Genomic DNA, 21,639 nt, shown 5'->3' on the forward strand with positions numbered 1-21,639 from the left:
AAATCTCAATAGAATCAATTTGAAATTCAGTCTGTAACACAGCAGAATGTAGGGCAAAAGTAAAGGGGTGTGAATATTTGTGAAGGCACTGGAAGCATAAATTCCATATAGAATCCCTATTCATTTCATATGATCTCAGTGGACCTAGTAAAGATTAGTCACGACTTTCATCATGTATTACCGTTTAATGTGGCATAAAAACAACCAGTCATGGTGTTTGTTTATCAATCATTTCAAAAGGTGCTCCTGTTGGCATGTGGCCATTGCAGTGCCTCTTACTTCTGAGTCTCTTGTCACAGTAAGTACAGCAGTAAGGCTTCTCACCCGCATGAATCCGGAGATGAAGTTTGAAACCCCCTGTCAGAGAGAAACTCTTCCCACACTGAGGGCAAAAGTAAGGCCTCTCTCCAGTGTGTATCCTCTGATGAACCAGTAAGTTACTTTTAATGGAGAAGGTTTTGCCACATCGGGAGCAGTGGACCCAAATTGTAGGCGGCTTATGGTAGAGAAATCAACATAACATTCTCTGGCAACAGTTCTGGTGGTCTTTCCTGCTGTCAGCATGCCAATTGCATGCTCCCTCAAAACTTGAGACAACTTTGATTTTTTTGGAGCTGGACTTTTATTGTCCCCAGCACAGTGTGCACCTGTGTAATGATCATGCTGTATAATCAGTTTATTGATATGTCACGGATTATCTTGGCAAAGGAGAAATACTAACTGGGATGTAAACAAATTTGTGCACCAAATGTGAGAGAAATAAGCTTTTTGTGCTCATGAAACATAGGACCAACGCTTTACATGTTGTGTTTATATTTTTGTTCAGTATAGAATTACACCAGTCATGCCAATATTGATTAATAATAAACAATATAATAATTTCTGTCCTCACTCAATGTTGATGTTGTACTACATGCTCTTTGCCTGTGACGCTTCAACCCTAGGTTATGCTTGCACCCTAGGTTATGCTTGGACCCCAGGTTATGCTTGAACCCTTGGTTATGCTTGAACCCTTGGTTATGCTTGAACCCCAGGTTATGCTTGAACCCTTGGTTATGCTTGAACCCTAGGTTATGCTTGGACCCCAGGTTATGCTTGAACCCTTGGTTATGCTTGAACCCTAGGTTATGCTTGAACCCTAGGTTATGCTTGGACCCTAGGTTATGCTTGGACCCTAGGTTATGCTTGGACCCTAGGTTATGCTTGAACCCTTGGTTATGCTTGGACCCTAGGTTATGCTTGGACCCCAGGTTATGCTTGAACCCTTGGTTATGCTTGAACCCTAGGTTATGCTTGAACCCTTGGTTATGCTTGGACCCCAGGTTATGCTTGGACCCTAGGTTATGCTTGGACCCCAGGTTATGCTTGGACCCCAGGTTATGCTTGAACCCTAGGTTATGCTTGGACCCCAGGTTATGCTTGAACCCTAGGTTATGCTTGAACCCTTGGTTATGCTTGAACCCTTGGTTATGCTTGGACCCCAGGTTATGCTTGAACCCTAGGTTATGCTTGGACCCCAGGTTATGCTTGAACCCTAGGTTATGCTTGAACCCCAGGTTATGCTTGAACCCTAGGTTATGCTTGGACCCTAGGTTATGCTTGCACCCTAGGTTATGCTTGGACCCTAGGTTATGCTTGAACCCTAGGTTATGCTACGACCCTAGGTTATATTAGGACCCTAGGTTATATTAGTACCCTAGGTTATATTAGTACCCTTGGTTATGCATAAACATTCTTACTCAAAGATCTACTCCAACAACACTTTGCCGTCACCATTTTTATTAACTCTAGTTGGGGTCAGCAATAAATTCAAATGGGCAACATATCTAAACATATCTAAACAAATACAAAAACTCCCGGGCTAAAATGTGAACTCAACTTGAATGGGGAGCCGAGCAGAATCATTTCAGTTTGAGACAGAAAAAATATTATTTGTTATACATACAAGATACTATCCTGGGTACCAGTCTAGTTGTGCTTACATTCCACACAGTATCCATTTTTCTAATTCTAATATGCCAAACATGGCATGGAGAGTGGAATGTTAGCACAAAACAGGTCTGGATGTCAGGCTAACAGGATACCCACATTTGTCATTTAAAATAAAATGGTAATGTGGTAAGATTGCTGACAAGTCTTTTAAAACCAGAGATCAAGAAGACACCTGATCCAATGCCTTCAGATGGCCCTAATGAGAGGAAGTCGGTGATACAAAGTTGTATTTCCAGCTGTTTGTCTTTGGTAACTTCAGTCACCTGGTCCCAAATCCCTCCCTAGAACTGCCAACATGGAAAGGTGAGGGCCAAAGGGACGTGGTGGGTAAGTATTAGGGACGGACTGATTGTGTGGTACGTAGGGATTCCCGACAGAGACAGGCTGAATTTGTGTCTCTGGATGTTTCTTCATACTGCACAACTGGCCAAGGCTTTATCGCACAGTGTGATTATGGCTATGTGTCTCCTGATGTTTCTTCAGACTGGTCAACTGGGCAAAGGCTTTATCGCACATGCGACACTGGAACGGTTTCTCTCCTGTGTGGGTCCGCCTGTGGTTTTTCAGGACATTACTGTCAGCAAACCTCCTCCCGCAGTCAGGGCATTGGTACGGCTTCTCTCCAGTGTGGATTCGCATGTGGCTATTGCAGTGGCCCTTCCTTGTGAATCTCTTGTCACAGTAAGTACAGCAGTAAGGTTTCTCACCAGCATGAATCCGGAGATGAAGTTTTAAACTCCCTGCCAGAGAGAAACTCTTCCCACACTGAGGGCAAAGGTAAGGCCTTTCTCCAGTGTGTTTCCTCTGATGAACAAGTAAGTTACCTTTATTGGAAAAGGTCTTGTCACACTGGGAGCAGTGGACCCGGCTAGGGTGGGTCCGTAGATGATCCTTTAGAAGAGCCTTGGTAGAGAACTTCTCCCCGCAGTGGGGGCATGGAAGAGGGTCTTGATGCCTTTGGATGGGACCCAGCGTCTCCCCCTTGTGGTTCTCCTGGTGATGCCGTTGTAACGTTTTTGTATGACGAAACTTCATCCCGCACACCAAGCAGTGGTAGGGTTTCTCTTCTGTGTGAGTTCTGATGTGTTTCTTTAAATTTCCACGATCGCTGTAACTGTTTCCACACTGAGGGCAAACGTACGGTTTCTCCTCAGAATGAATTCTCAGGTGTCTTTTAAGACTGGCGGCCACAGGGAATCCCCTTCCGCATTCCAAGCACACGTGTGGATTCTTCAGAGGATCAGTTGGCGGATGTCGTGTTTTTGTGTGTGATTCCAATCTTGCTGCAGTTATGAAGCTTTTCTTACATTGACCACAGCGGTGAGGGTGTTCTGTGTGAAAAACCTCCCGGTGATATTCAAGGCTTTGTTTTCCAATGAATTGCTTCCCACAATCAGAGCAGAGGTAAGGTTTCACTGTGGGGTTCCCTGTGTGTTGTTTAACAGCATGAGATCTCATGTGTTTCTTTAAGTTTCCAGAATCATTGTAGTCTTTCCCACAACGAGGACAAACAAAAGGTTTCTCCCCAGTATGAGTTCTCTGGTGTCTCTTAAGATTGCCAGCCTGCGTGAATCTCTTTCCACATTCAGAGCACATGTACGGTTTCTCTCCAGACAGACACAGTAAATGTGTTTTCAGATTGGTAGCTGTGACAAAATTCTTCCCACAATGATCACAGATATGTTCAGCATTAGATGAGCTGTGGGGTTTCTCTCCAGTCTGTGTTGTCTTGTGTATTATATGGCTACTCTGCCCTGGTGTCTTCCTGCAGTCGTCGAGCCGTACAGACACCCTCTTCAGACCGCACAATAAGGCGCTACCGGGGGAGGCTCGACCTGGGGACTCTGGGAGAGGGGAGGGGGGTGGGGGAGGCTTGTCCTGAAAATCAGAAAAATAGAGAATCAGGGTGAGAAACACTCTCGTACTTGTCAAGGAATTTTGAAGTCTCAAAAGGTAGCCTAGTGGTTAAGAGCATTGGACCAATAACCAAAAGGTTGCTGGTTCGAATCCTCAAGCCGACTAAAAAGTGAAAAATCTGTCAATGTGCCCCTATGCAAGGCACTTAACCCTAATTGCTCATGTTTGGGGTGGCACACAATTGGCCCAGCGCCATCCGGGTTAGGCCGTCATTGCAAATAAGAATTTGTTCTTAACTGACTTGCCTAGTTAAATGAATGTAAGTCTCTCTGTATAAGAGCGTCTGCTAAGTGACTAAAATGTTTTCTTTTTAAAAGTGATCTCAAAGGTCTTTCCTTGATTCCCATCATCTTTGATAACTTGGTCTTCTTAAATTACATTGGAGGATAAAGTCCAAGAGGAAAAAACTCAGATATTCTCCTTCAATGCATTTATAGGAGGTCAAGGAACCAAGAAAAGACTGTTGAGAAACAAAACACTTTCTGACTGGGAAATACTCACGAAACTGTTCCTCTCTGGAGCTGACTCCGCCTCCAGTCCATTGCAAGGCAACCCAGCTCCTCCCTCTTCATTCCATTCTTCATCGCAGTCGACAGCATCATCATCACATTGGCTGGGATGCAAGGGCTCCGCTGTCAGTCCGTTGCTAGGCAACCAATCCCTGTCCCCCTTGTTGTGTTCTTCATTGCAGTCTACATCGTCGGATTGGCTGGGACTCATGAGTGCACTGCTACCCTCCTCCTGTATCCTCCTGATGTCGTCTTTCAGTTGGACTAACCAAGACATTCCCTGCTCCTCTGATATCATTGACTCCGTATTGTCCCACATTTCCTCCATGACTTTACGCCGTAATAAGCGATGATTCATCCCTTTAACTTCAGAGCCATCTATTCCACAACGTTCACACATGTAGCGTAAATTGTCCTCAGTTAAATTCCATAAACTCTTTTCGATTTCATCCATCAACGTTTCCTTCTCTGAACTGAGTGGATTCATATTGTCCTGCTTGTGCGGCAACAACGACAATGCAGTCAATGGCAGGACTTTAGAGTACCTGTAAAACAATATGTATACATCAAAACACTCATCTGTAATTTCATGTCATTATTAGCTGAAATTTAAAACATATAACCATCCGTTTTAAGATCAGCCTGGAACTTGGCCATTGCTCTGTTAGCATGAGTTAGCTAGCTAGCTAGCTAGCTAGTTACTGTACTTAGCTATTATATTCATGTTGTGTAGGGGAGCAAATCAGTCGGGACGTAACTAGCAAGCATAACAAACCCAATAGCTGTTGTAGCGTGGACTGTAAGATTGGGTTTATTTTGCAGTCCACGCTACAACAGCTATAGCTAGATAGCTAGCGGTGTACAAAGCAGTTAGCGGAGCTAGCTAGATCAGCGTGGGCTAACTTAGCCAGCTATCCATGTGGACCTAGCTAGCTAACGACTACATGGTTCTGGCTATACCTATCTACAAAGCGAATATAATTTCGCTATATACGCATAGAAATACCTGATTACTCTAAATATATTTTATTATATGGTCTGTGACTTTCCTTCCGATGTGTTCTGATGTATATACCTTTTGACCTCGGGGAGCCTGTCGATGTCATTTCCGGTATGGTAATAAGAAATCCTTCTAAATAAAAGCCCTTATTTCAAGACTTGACATTTCCTCAAACCTTCACACCCACTCCATCCCTTCTCTTTCTTCCGATGAATGATTGGATAAGTTGTACCAGACAGTAGAAGCTAGCTCCTCATTAAATGACCGAACCATGTTAACAACAATCACCTGTTTATTAGGTGGACATGATAAAGACAACACAAGGCATCATGTGATTACAGTCAACACTAGTGCACTGCCAGCAGCTGTACCGAGGACCAGGGATGAAAGGAGATTCAATTTGTTACTGGTATGAGACCTACCATGTTTTTTTACTTGTCTATTCATAGAATGACATATAGATGCATAGATTACACATAGTGAAAACATGTTTTTAGAAATGTGTTCAAATTTATTGAAAATTAAATACTGAAATATTTAGTTTACGTAGGTATTCATACCCCTGTGTCAATACTTTGTAGAAGCACCTTTGGCAGCGATTACAGCTGTGAGTCTTTCTGGGTAAGTCTCTAAGAGCTTTCCACACCTGGATTGTGCAACATTTGCCCATTATTCTTTTCAAAATTCTTCAAAATCTGTCAAATTGGTTGTTGATCATTGCAAGACAACCATTTTCAGGTCTTGCCATAGATTTTCATATAAGTTTAAGTCAAAACTGTAACTCGGCCACTCAGGAACATTCACTGTCTTCTTGGTAAGCAACTCAAGTGTAGATTTGGCCATGTATTTTAGGTTACTGTCCTACTGAAAGGTGAATTAATCTCCCAGTGTCTGGTGGAAAGCAGACTGAACCAGGTTTTCCTCTAGGATTTTGCCTGTGCTTGGCTCCATTCTATTTCTTTGTTTAACCTGAAAAACGTACAAGTATACCCATAACATACCCATAACATGATGCAGCCACCACTGTGCTTGAAAATATGGAGAGTGGTACTCATTAATGTGTTGTATTGGATTTGCCCCAAACATAACAGTTTGTATTCAGGACCAAAGGTTAATACAGTGCCCTCCACTAATATTGGCCCCCTTGGTAAATATGATCAAAACGGGCTGTGAAAAAAAATGATTTGCTGTTTATCCTCTTGGTCTTTCATTCAACATATTCACTAAATCAAACCTTTTAATTTAAGTAAAATTATTGAAAAAAATACATGTGAAATAAATTAAATAGATATTTTTCTCCGAAACATGTGCGTCACAATTATTGGCACCCTTAGAAATTCTTATGAGTAAAATCTAACTGAAGTATATTCCCATTCATATTTTATGTTTTTAAGTTCACCTGAGTGATTTGGACCGCTTAAGTGGTAAGCCATGACTTCCTGTTTCACTGGGGTATAAATATGAGGTGACACACAGGCCAAGTTTCCATAGTCATGCACCACTATGGGAAAGACCCGAGAATACAGTAAAGATGTGCGACAAAAGGTTGAGCTGCACAAATCAGGAAATGGCTATAAGAAAATAGCTCAACGGTTGAAAATGCCCATTTCCACTATTGGCAATAATTTAAGAAGTTTAAAGCAACTGGAGATGTTAACAATCGGCCAGGAAGAGGATGTGTTTCTATATTGACCCCATGCACAGTGAGGAGGATGGTTCGAGTGGCCAAAAAAATCTCCAAGGATCACAACTGGAGAAATGCAGACATTAGTTGGGTCTTGGGGTCAGAAAGTCTCCAAAACTACGATCAGACGCCACCTACTGTACATAACCACAAGTTGTTTGGCGAGGGTTGCCATGAAAAACCTTTGCTGTCATCGAACAACAAACTTAAGCGTCTACATTTTGCCAAACGTTACTGGAACTTTCAGGTTTTACCATGGCCATACCAGTCCCCTGACTTAAACCCCATAGAAAACCTGTAGGATGAGCTGAAGAGGAGAGTCCACGAGCGTGGACCTCGAATCTGAAGGATCTGGAGAGATTCTATATGGAGGAATGGTCTCAGATCCCTTGTCATGTGTTCTCTAACCTCATTACGCATTATAGGAGAAGACTCAGAGCTGTTGCACAAAGTATTGAATGAAGGGGTGCTAATAATTTTGGCACACATATATTTGAGAAAAAATATTTGTTTTATGATAAGAATACATTTTTCTTTCAATTATTTCATTTGAATTAAAGGTGAGATTTTTGTGAATATTTTTGAATGAAAGACCAAGAGGATAAACATTTTTTTTTTTAAATTCACAGCCGTTTTGCTCATATTTACCAAGGGTTCCAATATTAGTGGAGGGCACTGTAGCTTTCACAGCCATTAACCTCTGTTTTAAAGTCACCATTGGCCTCATGGTGAAATCCCTGAGCGGTTTCCTTCCTCTCCGTCAACTGAGTTAGGAAGGACGCATGTATCTTTGTAGTGACTGGGTGTATTGATAAACCATCCAAAGTGTAACTGAAAACTTCACCATGCTCAAAAGGATATTCAATGTCTGCTTTTTGTTTTTGTTTTACCCATCTACCAATAGGTGCCCTCCTTTGCGAGGCATTGGAAAACCTCCCTGGTCTTTGTGGTTGAAATTCACTGGTCGACTGAGGGACCTTAAAGATAATTGTATGTGTAGGGTAGAGAGACGAGGTAGTCGGTACCAGAGCATCAGCTCTCGGACCAACAGACTCCCAGACAGCTTCTACCCCCAAGCCATAAGACCGCTAAATAACCAGATTTCTAAATAGTAAATTAATGGTACCTGAACTATATGCACTGATTCTATCTTGCACTGACCCTATGCACACTCACTGGACTATATACAGTACCAGTCAAAAGTTTGGACACACCTACTCATTCAAGAGTTTAGTTATTTTTACTATTTTCTACATTGTAGAACAATACCCTGACTATATCACTCGCGTCGCGTGCGTTGCAAAATAAATGTAGGAATCTATGTTATTCAATTATTGCAACCACACTGCTCGCGCACGTCAAAGATCGTCTGTGTTGCCAAGGGCTAAAATAGAAGTCATTCCTATTTCTGACGCAGATAGCGCTGCAAGTCCTACCTCTCCCATCTCCTCATTGGTTTATAGAAGCAGGTACCCACGTGCCATCTCCTCATTGGTTATACCCACGTGGGTGATTGAAAGATGAACTGTTGCCGGTTGTCATGGTAATACTATGAAAGTTTAGATGCCAATCACCATATAAGTTAAACATTGAAAAATCCTGGAAGGAGGAGAGATGACTAGAAACGATTCGATTGATTGTTTTTATGTGTGGATTAATTGTCGGAGTAGAGGACCTTGTGCATTTCAGGTAAAATTACAACCTAATGTTTATATCCCAGGACAAATTAGCTAGCAACAGCAAGCTAGCTAAATAGGACAAATTATCTAGCAAGTGCAAGCCAAATTGCCATAAATGTTTAATGCTTTTCGACCTGTCCCCAAATTAATGTCATTGGTTCAGAGTTTGTTTTGATATTTTAACCTGCGTGTCGTGATCGCGTTTGGTGTAGGGGGACAAAATAAATGTATGCACGATGGCGCATGTGAGCAGCCGGTTTGGGTTCCGTGTAAAAGTGAAGACATCAAACTATGAAATAAAACATATAGAATCATGTAGTAACCCCCCCCCAAAAAAACTGTTAAACAAACCAAAATATATTTTAGATTTTTCAAAGTAGCCACCCTTTGCCTAGATGACAGCTTTGTACTCTTGGTATTCTCTCAACCAGCTTCATGAGGTAGTCACCTGGAATGCATTTCAATTAACAGTCCTTGTTAAAAGTTAATTTGTGGAATTTCTTTCCTTCTTAATGCGTTTGAGCCAATCAGTTGTGTTGTGACAAGGTAGGGGTGGTATACAGAAGATAGCACTATTTGGTAAAAGGCCAAGTCCATATTATGGCAAGAACAGCTCAATTAAGCAAAGAGAAACGACAGTCCATCATTACTTTAAGACATGAAGGTCAGTCAATACGGAAAATGTCAAGAACTTTGTTTCTTCAAGTGCAGTCGCAAAAACCATCAAGCGCTATGATGAAACTGGCTCTCATGAGGACCGCCACAGGAAAGGAAGACCCAGAGTTATCTCTACTGCAGAAGATACGTTCATTAGAGTTAACTGCACCTCAGATTGCAGCCCAAATCAATACTTCGTTGAGTTAAAGTAACAGACACATCTCAACATCAACTGTTCAGAGGAGACTGCGTGAATCAGGCCTTCATGGTCAAATTGCTGCAAAGAAACTACTACTAAAGGACACCAATAAGAAGAAGAGACTTGCTTGGACCAAGAAACACAAGCAATAGACATTAGACTGGTTGAAATATGTCCTTTAGCCTGATGAGTCCAAATTTGAGATTTTTGGTTCCAACCGCCGTGTCTTTGTGAGAGGCAGAGTAGGTGAACGGATGATCTCTGCATGTGTGGTTCCCACCGTGAAGCATGGAGGAGGAGGTGTGATGGTGCTTTGCTGGTGACACTGTCAGGGATTTATTTAGAATTCAAGGCACACTTAACCAGCATGGCTACCACAGCATTCTGCAGCGATACGCTATCCCATCTGGTTTGCGCTTAGTGGAACTATCATTTGTTTTTCAACAGGACAATGACCCAACAGACCTCCAGGCTGTATAAGGGCTATTTGACCAAGAAGGAGAGTGAGGGAGTGCTGCATCAGATGACCTGGCCTCCACAATCACCCAACCTCAACCCATTTGAGATGCTTTGTAATGAGTTGGACCGCAGAGTGAAGGAAAAGCAGCCAACAAGTGCCCAGCACTTGTTTGTGGGAACTTTTTATTTTATTTATTTATTTCACCTTTATTTAACCAGGTAGGCAAGTTGAGAACAAGTTCTCATTTACAATTGCGACCTGGCCAAGATAAAGCAAAGCAGTTCGACACATACAACAACACAGAGATACACATGGAGTAAAACAAACATACAGTCAATAATACAGTACAAAAATAAGTCTATATACAATGTGAGCAAATGAGGTGAGATAAGGGAGGTAAAGGCAAAAAAGGCCATGGTGGCAAAGTAAATACAATATAGCAAGTAAAACACTGGAATGGTGGATTTGTAGTGGAAGAAAGTGCAAAGTAGAAATAGAAATAATGGGGTGCAAAAGGAGCAAAATAAATAAATAAATACAGTAGGGGAAGGGGTAGTTGTTTGGGCTAATTATAGATGGGCTATGTACAGGTGCAGTGATCTGTGAGCTGCTCTGACAGCTGGTGCTTAAAGCTAGTGAGGGAGATAAGTGTTTCCAGTTTCAGAGATTTTTGTAGTTCGTTCCAGTCATTGGCAGCAGAGAACTGGAAGGAGAGACGGCCAAAGGAGGAATTGGCTTTGGGGGTGACCAGAGAGATATACCTGCTGGAGCACGTGCTACAGGTGGGTGCTGCTATGGTGACCAGTGAGCGGAGATAAGGGGGGACATTACCTAGCAGGGTCTTGTAGATGACCTGGAGCCAGTGGGTTTGGCGACGAGTATGAAGCGAGGGCCAGCCAACGAGAGCGTACAGGTCGCAGTGGTGGGTAGTATATGGGGCTTTGGTGGCAAAATAGATGGCACTGTGATAGACTGCATCCAGTTTATTGAGTAGGGTATTGGAGGCTATTTTGTAAATTACATCGCCGAAGTCGAGGATCGGTAGTATGGTCAGTTTTGCGAGGGTATGTTTGGCAGCATGAGTGAAGGATGCTTCGTTGTGAAATAGGAAGCCAATTCTAGATTTAACTTTGGATTGGAGATGTTTGATGTGAGTCTGGAAGGAGAGTTTACAGTCTAACCAGACACCTAGGTATTTGTAGTTGTCCACATATTCTAAGTCAGAACCATCCAGAGTAGTGATGCTGGACGGGCGTGCAGGTGCAGGCAGCGATCGGTTGAAGAGCATGCATTTAGTTTTACTTGAGCAGTTGGAGGCCACTGAAGGAGAGTTGTATGGCATTGAAGCCCGTCTGGAGGGTTGTTAACACAGTGTCAAGAGAAGGGCCAGAAGTATACAGAATGGTATCGTCTGCGTAGAGGTGGATCAGAGACTCACCAGCAGCAAGAGCGACATCATTGATGTATACAGAGAAAAGAGTTGGCCCAAGAATTGAACCCTGTGGCACCCCCATAGAGACTACCAGAGGCCCGGACAACAGGCCCTCCGATTTGACACATTAAACTCTATCAGAGGAGTAGTTGGTGAACCAGGCGATGCAATCATTTGAGAAACCAAGGCTATTGAGTCTGCCGATGAGGATGTGGTGATTAACAGAGTCGAAAGCCTTGGCCAGGTTAATGAATACGGCAGCACAGTATTGTTTCTTATCGATGGCGGTTACGATATCGTTTAGGACCTTGAGTGTGGCTGAGGTGCACCCATGACCAGCTCTGAAACCAGATTGCATAGCGGAGAAGGTGCGATGGGATTCGAAATGGTCGGTAATCTGTTTGTTGACTTGGCTTTCGAAGACCTTAGAAAGGCAGGGTAGGATAGATATAGGTCTGTAGCAGTTTGGGTCAAGAGTGTCCCCTCCTTTGAAGAGGGGGATGACAGCAGCTGCTTTCCAATCTTTTGGAATCTCAGACGACACGAGAGGTTGAACAGGCTAGTAATAGGGGTTACAACAATTTCGGCAGATCATTTTAGAAAGAAAGGGTGTTGGACTGTTGGAAAAGCATTCCAGGTGAAGCTTGTTGAGAGAATGCCAAGAGTGTGCAAAGCTGTCATCACGGCAAAGGGTGGCTACTTTGAAGAAACTAAAATATATTTAGATTTGTTGAACACTTTTTGGTTACTACATGATTCCATATGGGTTATTTCATAGTTTTGATGTCTTCACTATTATTCTACAATGTGGAAAATAATCAAAATAAAGAAAAACCCTTGAATGAGTAGGTGGCCAAACTTTTGACTGGTACTGTGTGTGTAAATATATAATTTACAAACAAATATGATGGATTGGAAATGCAGACAATTACATTCATTGAAGCTACAATCTATCAATATTAAAGCTGATCTACCCCCTAAAATAAAATAAAACCTTAAATGAGTAGGTGGGTCCAAATTTTGGACTGGTACTGTATACAAACACACACTACACTGTCACTCCCACACAAACCCTCACATATTCACAAACAACACACTACACTGTCACTCCCACACAAAAGCCTCACACATTCACACACAAACACTACATACGCACACTGCTGTTCTTTAATGTACTCTTATTATTATCTATCCTGATGCTTAGTCACTTTACCCTGCCTTCATGTACGTAGCTGCACATTGATCTGATACTCCCTGTATATAGCTCCACAATGATCTGGTACTGGTACTCTCTGTATATAGCTCCACATTGATCTGGTAATGGTACTCCCTGTATATAGCTCCACATTGATCTGGTACTGGTACTCCCTGTATATAGCTCCACATAGATCTGGTACTGGTACTCCCTGTATATAGCTCCACATTGATCTGGTACTGGTACTCCCTGTATATAGCTCCACATTGATCTGGTACTGGTACTCCCTGTATATAGCTCCACATTGATCTGGTACTGATACTCCCTGTATATAGCTCCACATTGATCTGGTACTGGTACTCCCTGTATATAGCTGCACATTGATCTGGTTCTCCCTGTATATAGCTGCTTATTGATCTGGTACTGGTACTCCCTGTATATAGCTCCACATTGATCTGGTACTGGTAATCCCTGTATATAGCTCCACATTGATCTGGTACTCCCTGTGTATAGCTGCTCATTGATATGGTACTCCATGTATATAGCTGCTCATTGATTTGGTACTCCCTGTATGTAGCTCCACATTGATCTGGTACTGGTACTCCCTGTATATAGCTCCACATTGATCTGGTACTGGTACTCCCTGTATATAGCTCCACATTGATCTGGTACTCCCTGTATATAGCTCCACATTGATCTGGTACTCCCTGTAAATAGCTCCACATTGATCTGGTACTGGTACTCCCTGTATATAGCTCCACATTGATCTGGTACTCCCTGTGTATAGCTCCACATTGATCTGGTACTGGTACTCCCTGTATATAGCTGCACATTGATCTGGTACTGGTACTCCCTGTATATAGCTCCACATTGATCTGGTACTGGTACTCCCTGTATATAGCTCCACATTGATCTGGTACTGGTACTCCCTGTATATAGCTGCACATTGATCTAGTACTGGTACTCCCTGTATTTGCTCCACATTGATCTGGTACTGGTACTCCCTGTATATAGCTCCACATTGATCTGGTACTGGTACTCCCTGTATATAGCTCCACATTGATCTGGTACTGATACTCCCTGTATATAGCTCCACATTGATCTGGTACTGGTACTCCCTGTATATAGCTCCACATTGATCTGGTACTGGTACTCCCTGTATATAGCTGCTTATTGATCTGGTACTGGCACTCCCTGTATATAGCTCCACAGTGATCTGGTACTGGTACTCCCTGTATATAGCTGCACATTGATCTGGTACTCCATGTATATAGCTGCTCATTGATCTGGTACTGGTACTCCCTGTATATAGCTGCACATTGATCTGGTACTGGTACTCCCTGTATATAGCTCCACATTGATCTGGTACTCCCTGTATATAGCTCCACATTGATCTGGTACTCCCTGTATATAGCTCCACATTGATCTGGTACTGGTACTCCCTGTATATAGCTGCACATTGATCTGGTACTGGTACTCCCTGTATATAGCTCCACATTTATATAGCTCCACATTGATCTGGTACTGATACTCCCTGTATATAGCTCCACATGGATCTGGTACTGGTTCTCCCTGTATATAGCTCCACATTGATCTGGTACTGGTACTCCCTGTATATAGCTCCACATTGATCTGGTACTCCCTGTATATAGCTGCACATTGATCTGGTACTGGTACTCCCTGTATATAGCTCCACATTTATATAGCTCCACATTGATCTGGTACTGATACTCCCTGTATATAGCTCCACATTGATCTGGTACTGGTACTCCCTGTATATAGCTCCACATTGATCTGGTACTGGTACTCCCTGTATATAGCTCCACATTGATCTGGTACTGGTACTCCCTGTATATAGCTCCACATTGATCTGGTACTCCCTGTATGTAGCTCCACATTGATCTGGTACTGGTACTCCCTGTATATAGCTCCACATTGATCTGGTACTGGTACTCCCTGTATATAGCTCCACATAGATCTGATACTGGTACTCCCTGTATATAGCTGCTCATTGATCTGGTACTGGTACTCCCTGTATATAGCTCCACATTGATCTGGTACTGATACTCCCTGTATATAGCTCCACATTGATCTGGTACTGGTACTCCCTGTATATAGCTGCTCATTGATCTGGTACTGGTACTCCCTGTATATAGCTGCACATTGATCTGGTACTGGTACTCCCTGTATATAGCTCCACATTGATCTGGTACTGATACTCCCTGTATATAGCTCCACATTGATCTGGTACTGGTACTCCCTGTATATAGCTCCACATTGATCTGGTACTGGTACTCCCTGTATATAGCTCCACATTGATCTGGTACTGATACTCCCTGTATATAGCTCCACATTGATCTGGTACTCCCTGTATATAGCTCCACATTGATCTGGTACTGATACTCCCTGTATATAGCTCCACATTGATCTGGTACTGATACTCCCTGTATATAGCTCCACATTGATCTGGTACTCCCTGTATATAGCTGCTCATTGATCTGGTACTCCCTGTATATAGCTCCACATTGATCTGGTACTCCCTGTATAAACTGTAGCTTAATTCTTATCTATTTTATTTTATTCCTCGAGTTAGTTACTATTTTTTTTTGTATTATTATTTTTAAACTCTGCATCGTTGGGAAAGGTTCGTAAGTAAGCATTTCACTGTCAAGTTGTATTCGGTGCATGTGATAAATAAAATTTGATTTTCACAAAATAATTCCAGCATCCAAACAGTGCACCCACAATTTGAAGAATAGAAAGAGTTACTCAATTGTAGTCATTAGACCCAGGACACTTGTAGCCTGAATTGATGCATCCACTGTTGTACGTGACACTTTGGCAACATTTTAGTGTTCTCGCGGAATTACAATGCAATTTTGAGGGTTTACTGACAGTTTTCAAGTCAATTCACAAATTTTCATACAGCTGACATGCGGTATTGTTAAATAATGGTGTAATTGCCTATAGTTTTCTTGGAATTTCTAAGAAATGATTGTGATAGGTTCACATTTTACCGGTACGGTGTACCCCCACTATTTATTTCCGGGTCGCGGTACCAGAGCGTACCGGCTTACTTTGACCCCTGCCTAGGACCCTTATTTATGCATACAACTTCTTACTCAAAGAATTAGAAAAATAATTACCCCAACAACATATCATTGTCACCATTTTATTTCCACCAGTTGAGGTTCGGCGGTGAATTTTAAACACCTTTTAAAATGGACAACATATACAAATATCAACTGTGAATACAAAAACTCTGGAGCTAAAACATGGACTTTGAGCAAAATAATTATTTTGAGACAGATGGACAAAATACCATTCTATTCCAAGCTCTATATACAGCATATCAATCCTCAATGACAGCAAACCTGTCTCAATGAAATCATAAAAATAAAATAAAATGGATCCTTCAATTCATTTCCATCTAGTTATCTAAAAGGGATTGGACAGGTTTAAGCAAGCTTACCATTCACTGAGTGCGTGGTAGTTTGGGTTTTGGGACAATGAGTCTAGGTTCCTGTCCCAATACGTTAGAAATGCATCCTTCCTATCTGGGCCAGGTAACAGATAGGTTACCAGGTAACAGATAGGTTACCAGGTAACAGATAGGTTACCAGGTAACAGATAGGTTACCAGGTAACAGATAGGTTACCAGGTAACAGATAGGTTACCAGGTAACAGATAGGTTACCAGGTAACAGATAGGTTACCAGGTAACAGATAGGTTACCAGGTAACAGATAGGTTACCAGGTAACAGATAGGTTACCAGGTAACAGATAGGTTACCAGGTACCAGGTACAGATAGGTTACCAGGTAACAGATAGGTTACCAGGTAACAGATAGGTTACCAGGTAACAGATAGGTTACCAGGTAACAGATAGGTTACCAGGTAACAGATAGGTTACCAGGTAACAGATAGGTTACCAGGTAACAGATAGGTTACCAGGTAACAGATAGGTTACCAGGTAACAGATAGGTTACCAGGTAACAGATAGGTTACCAGGTAACAGAACACCGGATAACTTGGTCAGGTGTAAACAAGGTTACCATTGAATGTGTGGTGGGTAGGGATAAGGGACATGCTGATTGTGTGGTGGGTAGGGATCAGGGAGTCTTGGGACAGAGACAGGCTGAGTTTGTCTATGTGTCTCCTGATGTTTCTTCAGACTGCTCAACTGGGCAAAGGCTTTATCGCACAAGCGGCACTGGAACGGTTTCTCTCCCGTGTGGGTCCGCCTGTGGTTTTTCAGGACATTCCCATCAGCGAAACACCTCCCGCAGTCAGGGCATTGGTACGGCTTCTCTCCTGTGTGGATCCGCAAATGAAGATTGCAGTGGCTCTTACTTGTGAATCTCTTGTCACAATAAGTACAGCAGTAAGGCTTCTCACCCGCATGAATCCGGAGATGAAGTTTTAAACTCCCTGCCAGAGAAAAACTCTTCCCACACTGAGGGCAAAGGTAAGGCCTCTCTCCAGTGTGTATCCTCTGATGAACCAGTAAATTACTTTTAGTGGAGAAGGTCTTGTCGCATCGGGAGCAGTGGACCCGGCTAGAGTGGGTCCGTAGATGATCCCTTAGAAGAGCCTTGGATGAGAACTCCTCCCCACAGTGGAGGCATGGAAGAGGGTCTTGGTGCCTGTGGATGGGTCCCAGTGTCTCCCCCTTGTGGTTCTCCTGGTGATGCCGTTGTAACGTTTTTGTATGACGGAACTTCATCCCGCACACCAAGCAGTGGTAGGGTTTCTCTTCTGTGTGAGTTCTGATGTGTTTCTTTAAATTTCCACGATCATTGTAACTGTTTCCACACTGAGGGCAGGAGTATGGTTTCTCCCCAGTATGGATTCTCAGGTGTCTTTTAAGACTGGCGGCCACAGGGAATCCCCTTCCGCATTCCAAGCACACGTGTGGATTCTTCAGAGGATCACTTGGCGGATGTCGTGTTTTTGTGTGTGATTCCAATCTTTCTGCAGTTATGAAGCTCTTCTTACATTGACCACAGCGGTGTGGGTGATCTGTGTGAAAAACCTCCCGGTGATGTTCAAGGCTTTGTTTTCCAATGAATTGCTTCCCACATTCAGAGCAGAGGTAAGGTTTCACTGTGTGTTGTTTACCCATGTGACTTTTGATGTGTTTCTGTAAGTTTCCAGAATCACTGCAAGCCTTCCCACAATGATGGCAAACGTACGGTTTCTCCCCCGTATGAGTTCTCAGGTGTCTCTTAAGACTTCCAGCCTGATGGAAGCCCTTTCCACATTCAGAGCACACATGAGCTTTCTCTGCAGTCAAGTTCTCTCTCCTTCTCTGCAGGGACTGTATGTGTAGTGTTAGACTTCTTGCTGTGGTAAAACTCTTACTACAGTGATCACAGATATGGGAGCCATCTCCGGAGTGGGCTTGTTTGCGTTCTTTAGCATTACGAATGCTCTTCTGATAGGCAAGTCTCTTCACAATGACCTCCTCTCCTGGGTGAGTTTTTCTGATGTGTCTCTTTAAGTTTCCAGAATCAGTACAAGCCTTCTCACAACGAGGACAGACGTACGGTTTCTCCCCAGTATGTGTTCTCAGGTGTCTCTTCAGACAGCCGGCCTGTGTGAAACTCTTTTCGCATTCAGAGCACACGTGTGGTTTCTCTCCAGACAGATAAAGTAAGTGTGTTTTCAGATTGGTTGCTGTGGTAAAATTCTTCCCACAGTGATCACAGATATGGTAGCCAGGCCTGTCTCCTGAGAGGGTTTTGTGTTGTTCAGCATTAGACGAGCTGTGGGGTTTCTCTCCTGTCTGTGTTGTCTTGTGTATTATATGGCCACTCTGCCCAGGTGTCTTCCTGCAGTCGACAAGCCGCACAGACACCCTTTTCAGACCGCACAATAAGGCGCTACCGGGGGAGGCACGACCCGGGGACTCTGGGAGAGCAAAGGGGGGCGGGGGAGATTTGTCCTAGAAAATCATAAAAATAGAGATGGAATGAATCAGGGAAACACTTTCCTACCGATCAAGTCATTTTAAAATCTTTGCAGAGAAAATCAGAAGTCTTTCCTTGATTCCTCTCATCATCTTTCGATTACTCGGCATCCTTCTTAAAATGCATTGGAGGATAAAGTCAGAGGGAAAGAACCTAGAACCTTTTCCTCCAATGCATTTAGAAAAGGAGGTCCAGGAATCAACGATGAGAGGAATCAAGGAAAGAGAAACACACTTCAAGCAGATGTCGCATTAACGCAGTTCTTCACGCATAAAAGGAAAGATAAAACGCAGTATGAAATATCTTCGCTCTCGTCTTGACCAATTACATTCCACCACTCTGACTGCTGTGTGCTTAAGTTCAGTTACAATGCTTAAAGATTAACTTCAAAGCAAAACATCAGGAAATGTATCTGGCTCCATTTTTCTATGATAAACATTAGAAATATGATGCATCGTTTTGGTAAAATATACCTTGTTTTATATTGTAAGCTCATTTACCTTCTGTGGCTGCTAGCCAAATAGCTTCTGTTGTCATATGATGAAATGCATGTTAATTAAAACTGTAGTTGCATGTCTGTTGATCTATTGAAGCAAAAAACACTTGACTTTCAATATAAAAATGCAGGGGAAATGGTTTAAAACACTTTATGGTCTGTGTTTAAAAAGAATGCTGATTTATAAAAGCTAATGCGATCCCTGTTTAACACTGGGAATTGAAGTACTCACCCCTCTCACTCTCTGCTCTGGTGTGTGCCTCTCTGGAGACAACTCCACCTCCAGCCCATCGTTAGCCATCCAATCCCTGTCCTCCTCGTCCCAGTCTACAGCGTCATCGGATTGGCTGGGACTCATGGGCTCCGCCTTCAGTCCGTTGCTAGGCAACCAATCTCTGTCCTTAACGTTGCAGTCTACAGCATCATCATCATCATCATCATCGTCGTCATCAGCACCATCATCATCAGCTTGGCCGGGACTCATGGGTACAACGCTACCATCCTCCTGTATCCCTTTGAGGTCCTCTTTCAGTTGGAGTGACCAAGATGTTCCCTGCTCCTCCGATTTAATTGAATCCGTATTGTCCTGCATTTCCTCCACATTTCCTGTAGTGATGCTCCTCTGAGTGGCGAAACTCTCCACAACCATCTCCTCTACTGGGTGAGTTCTTCTCATGTGTTTCCTCAAGTTTCCACAGTCACTGTAGTCCTTTCCACATTTGGGGCAGACGTACGGTTTCTCCCCAGTATGAGTTCTCAGGTGTCTCTTAAGACTGGCAGCCACAGGGAATGCCCTACCGCATTTAGAGCACACATGTGGGTTCTTCAGAGGATCACTTGGAGGGTGTCGTGTCTTAATGTGTGATTCCAGTCTTTCTGCAGTTATGAAACTCTTCTTACATTGACCACAACGGTGAGGGTGTTCTGTGTGAAAAACTAGCCGGTGATGTTTTAGGCTTGATTTTACAATGAATTGTTTCCCACAATCCGAGCAGTGGTGAGGTTTCACTGACGGATTCACTATGTGTTGTTTAACAGTGTGCGATCTGATGTGCCTCTTTAATTTACTCTGGTCTGGTGTGTTGCTAAGCAACCCAGCTCCTCCCTCTTCATTCCATTCTTCATCGCAGTCGACAGCATCATCATCACATTGGCTGGGATGCAAGGGCTCCGCTGTCAGTCCGTTGCTAGGCAACCAATCCCTGTCCCCCTTGTTGTGTTCTTCATTGCAGTCTACATCGTCGGATTGGCTGGGACTCATGAGTGCACTGCTACCCTCCTCCTGTTTCCTCCTGATGTCGTCTTTCAGTTGGACTAACCAAGACATTCCCTGCTCCTCTGATATCATTGACTCCGTATTGTCCCACATTTCCTCCATGACTTTGCGCCGTAATAAGCGATGATTCATCCCTTTAACTTCAGAGCCATCTATTCCACAACGTTCACACAGGTAGCGTAAATTGTCCTCAGTTAAATTCCATAAACTCTTTTCAATTTCATCCATCAACATTTCCTTCTCAGAACTCATTTTGTCCCAGCAGTTAGAATGTTTTTTTTTGTAAAAATAAAATAAAAATAACTTTCTATTGAATTGAGTTGTCACTAGTGTGAGGTGTGTCTCTCTCCTGTGTATTCAAAGGTCTCCTATATCTCTTGCCACACTGGGAGCTTCAGGAAGTGCTGCAGTATGAGTCTCTGTCAAAGACAAGTTATTTCAGGGTCCGATCTTCTTCCTGTCACCAGAACAGTGGAATCCCTTGTGAGGTCACCTGTGTAAATAGGACGATATGGTGTAAGACGAAAACATTTTATACAGGCGTGCAATATGTATAGTGACATTCTATATTTGTCAAATCTGTGAAATGTTGACTTTTAATTTACTGTCACTATTTCATTTTTACTTAATAGAACAATATAATAAAAAAAAAATCTTAATGATAATACAAATATTTTTGTAAGATATATATGAAATGTCAAGGTTCCCACGATGAGGGCTTGTATTTTGAAGCTAACTAACGTTAACTAATGTAACACGAACATTAGGTACAGCAGTAACTCATTGATTATATGTACAGTCGCTCTGCTTTTACTGACCAAATAGAAAACAATCGTCGTTTTACGCCTACATCGACTCTGTATGAGCAGAGCTTCAAAATAGTTAGCAGGAGCTATTCGCTAGCCAACAGTACCAAGCTAAAAATGTAGCTGTCTGATGATGAGCAGGACACGTTACCTAGTTAACAGTTATGCAACGGTAACGACTAGCTAACTACACCGTTTGGACAAAGCCAATACCTAATCTTTTTCTGACCAGATTTATTTAAACATTTTCCCATTCTCCCCTCACCGTTAATGCAATCAAAGAATGGCCATATCCAAACTATGTGGAATGGCGTCCAGTGATGGCATCAACCTTTTTCCGGGTTAGCTGCTGCCCCGGAAGTAGTTC

General features: G+C 42.8%; 2 protein-coding genes across 5 annotated transcripts; both read right to left on the bottom strand.

The window, feature by feature from the left end:
- Window positions 1-1,762: 1,762 nt before the first annotated feature.
- LOC115147675 (gastrula zinc finger protein XlCGF26.1-like) lies at window positions 1,763-6,099 on the bottom strand. Of its 2 annotated transcripts, none has more exons than XM_029689970.1 (3): window positions 5,494-6,099; window positions 4,411-4,963; window positions 1,763-3,870 (listed from the first exon to the last, which is right to left on the bottom strand). In XM_029689970.1, exons 2-3 carry the CDS (start codon window positions 4,903-4,905, stop codon window positions 2,428-2,430), a joined length of 1,938 nt encoding a protein of 645 aa, XP_029545830.1. In that variant the 5' UTR covers window positions 4,906-4,963; window positions 5,494-6,099; the 3' UTR covers window positions 1,763-2,427. The 2 variants fall into 2 exon arrangements, with proteins under 2 accessions (XP_029545830.1, XP_029545829.1); XM_029689969.1 differs by having other exon boundaries at window positions 5,425-5,501.
- A 10,435-nt stretch (window positions 6,100-16,534) lies between these two features.
- Window positions 16,535-21,638, bottom strand: LOC115147674 (zinc finger protein 420-like). Of its 3 annotated transcripts, XM_029689968.1 has the most exons (4): window positions 21,538-21,638; window positions 19,423-20,959; window positions 19,195-19,278; window positions 18,644-18,669 (listed from the first exon to the last, which is right to left on the bottom strand). In XM_029689968.1, the coding sequence occupies exons 2-3, from the start codon at window positions 20,716-20,718 to the stop codon at window positions 19,228-19,230; spliced, it is 1,347 nt and encodes a 448-aa protein (XP_029545828.1). In that variant the 5' UTR covers window positions 20,719-20,959; window positions 21,538-21,638; the 3' UTR covers window positions 18,644-18,669; window positions 19,195-19,227. The 3 variants fall into 3 exon arrangements, with proteins under 3 accessions (XP_029545826.1, XP_029545827.1, XP_029545828.1); XM_029689966.1 differs by lacking the exon at window positions 19,195-19,278 and having other exon boundaries at window positions 16,535-18,669; XM_029689967.1 differs by lacking the exons at window positions 19,195-19,278; window positions 21,538-21,638 and adding an exon at window positions 21,285-21,516 and having other exon boundaries at window positions 16,535-18,669.
- Between the last annotated feature and the right edge of the window lies 1 nt (window position 21,639).

Source organism: Salmo trutta, chromosome 14 (assembly GCF_901001165.1).
Source record: "Salmo trutta chromosome 14, fSalTru1.1, whole genome shotgun sequence".
NCBI lineage: Eukaryota > Metazoa > Chordata > Actinopteri > Salmoniformes > Salmonidae > Salmo > Salmo trutta.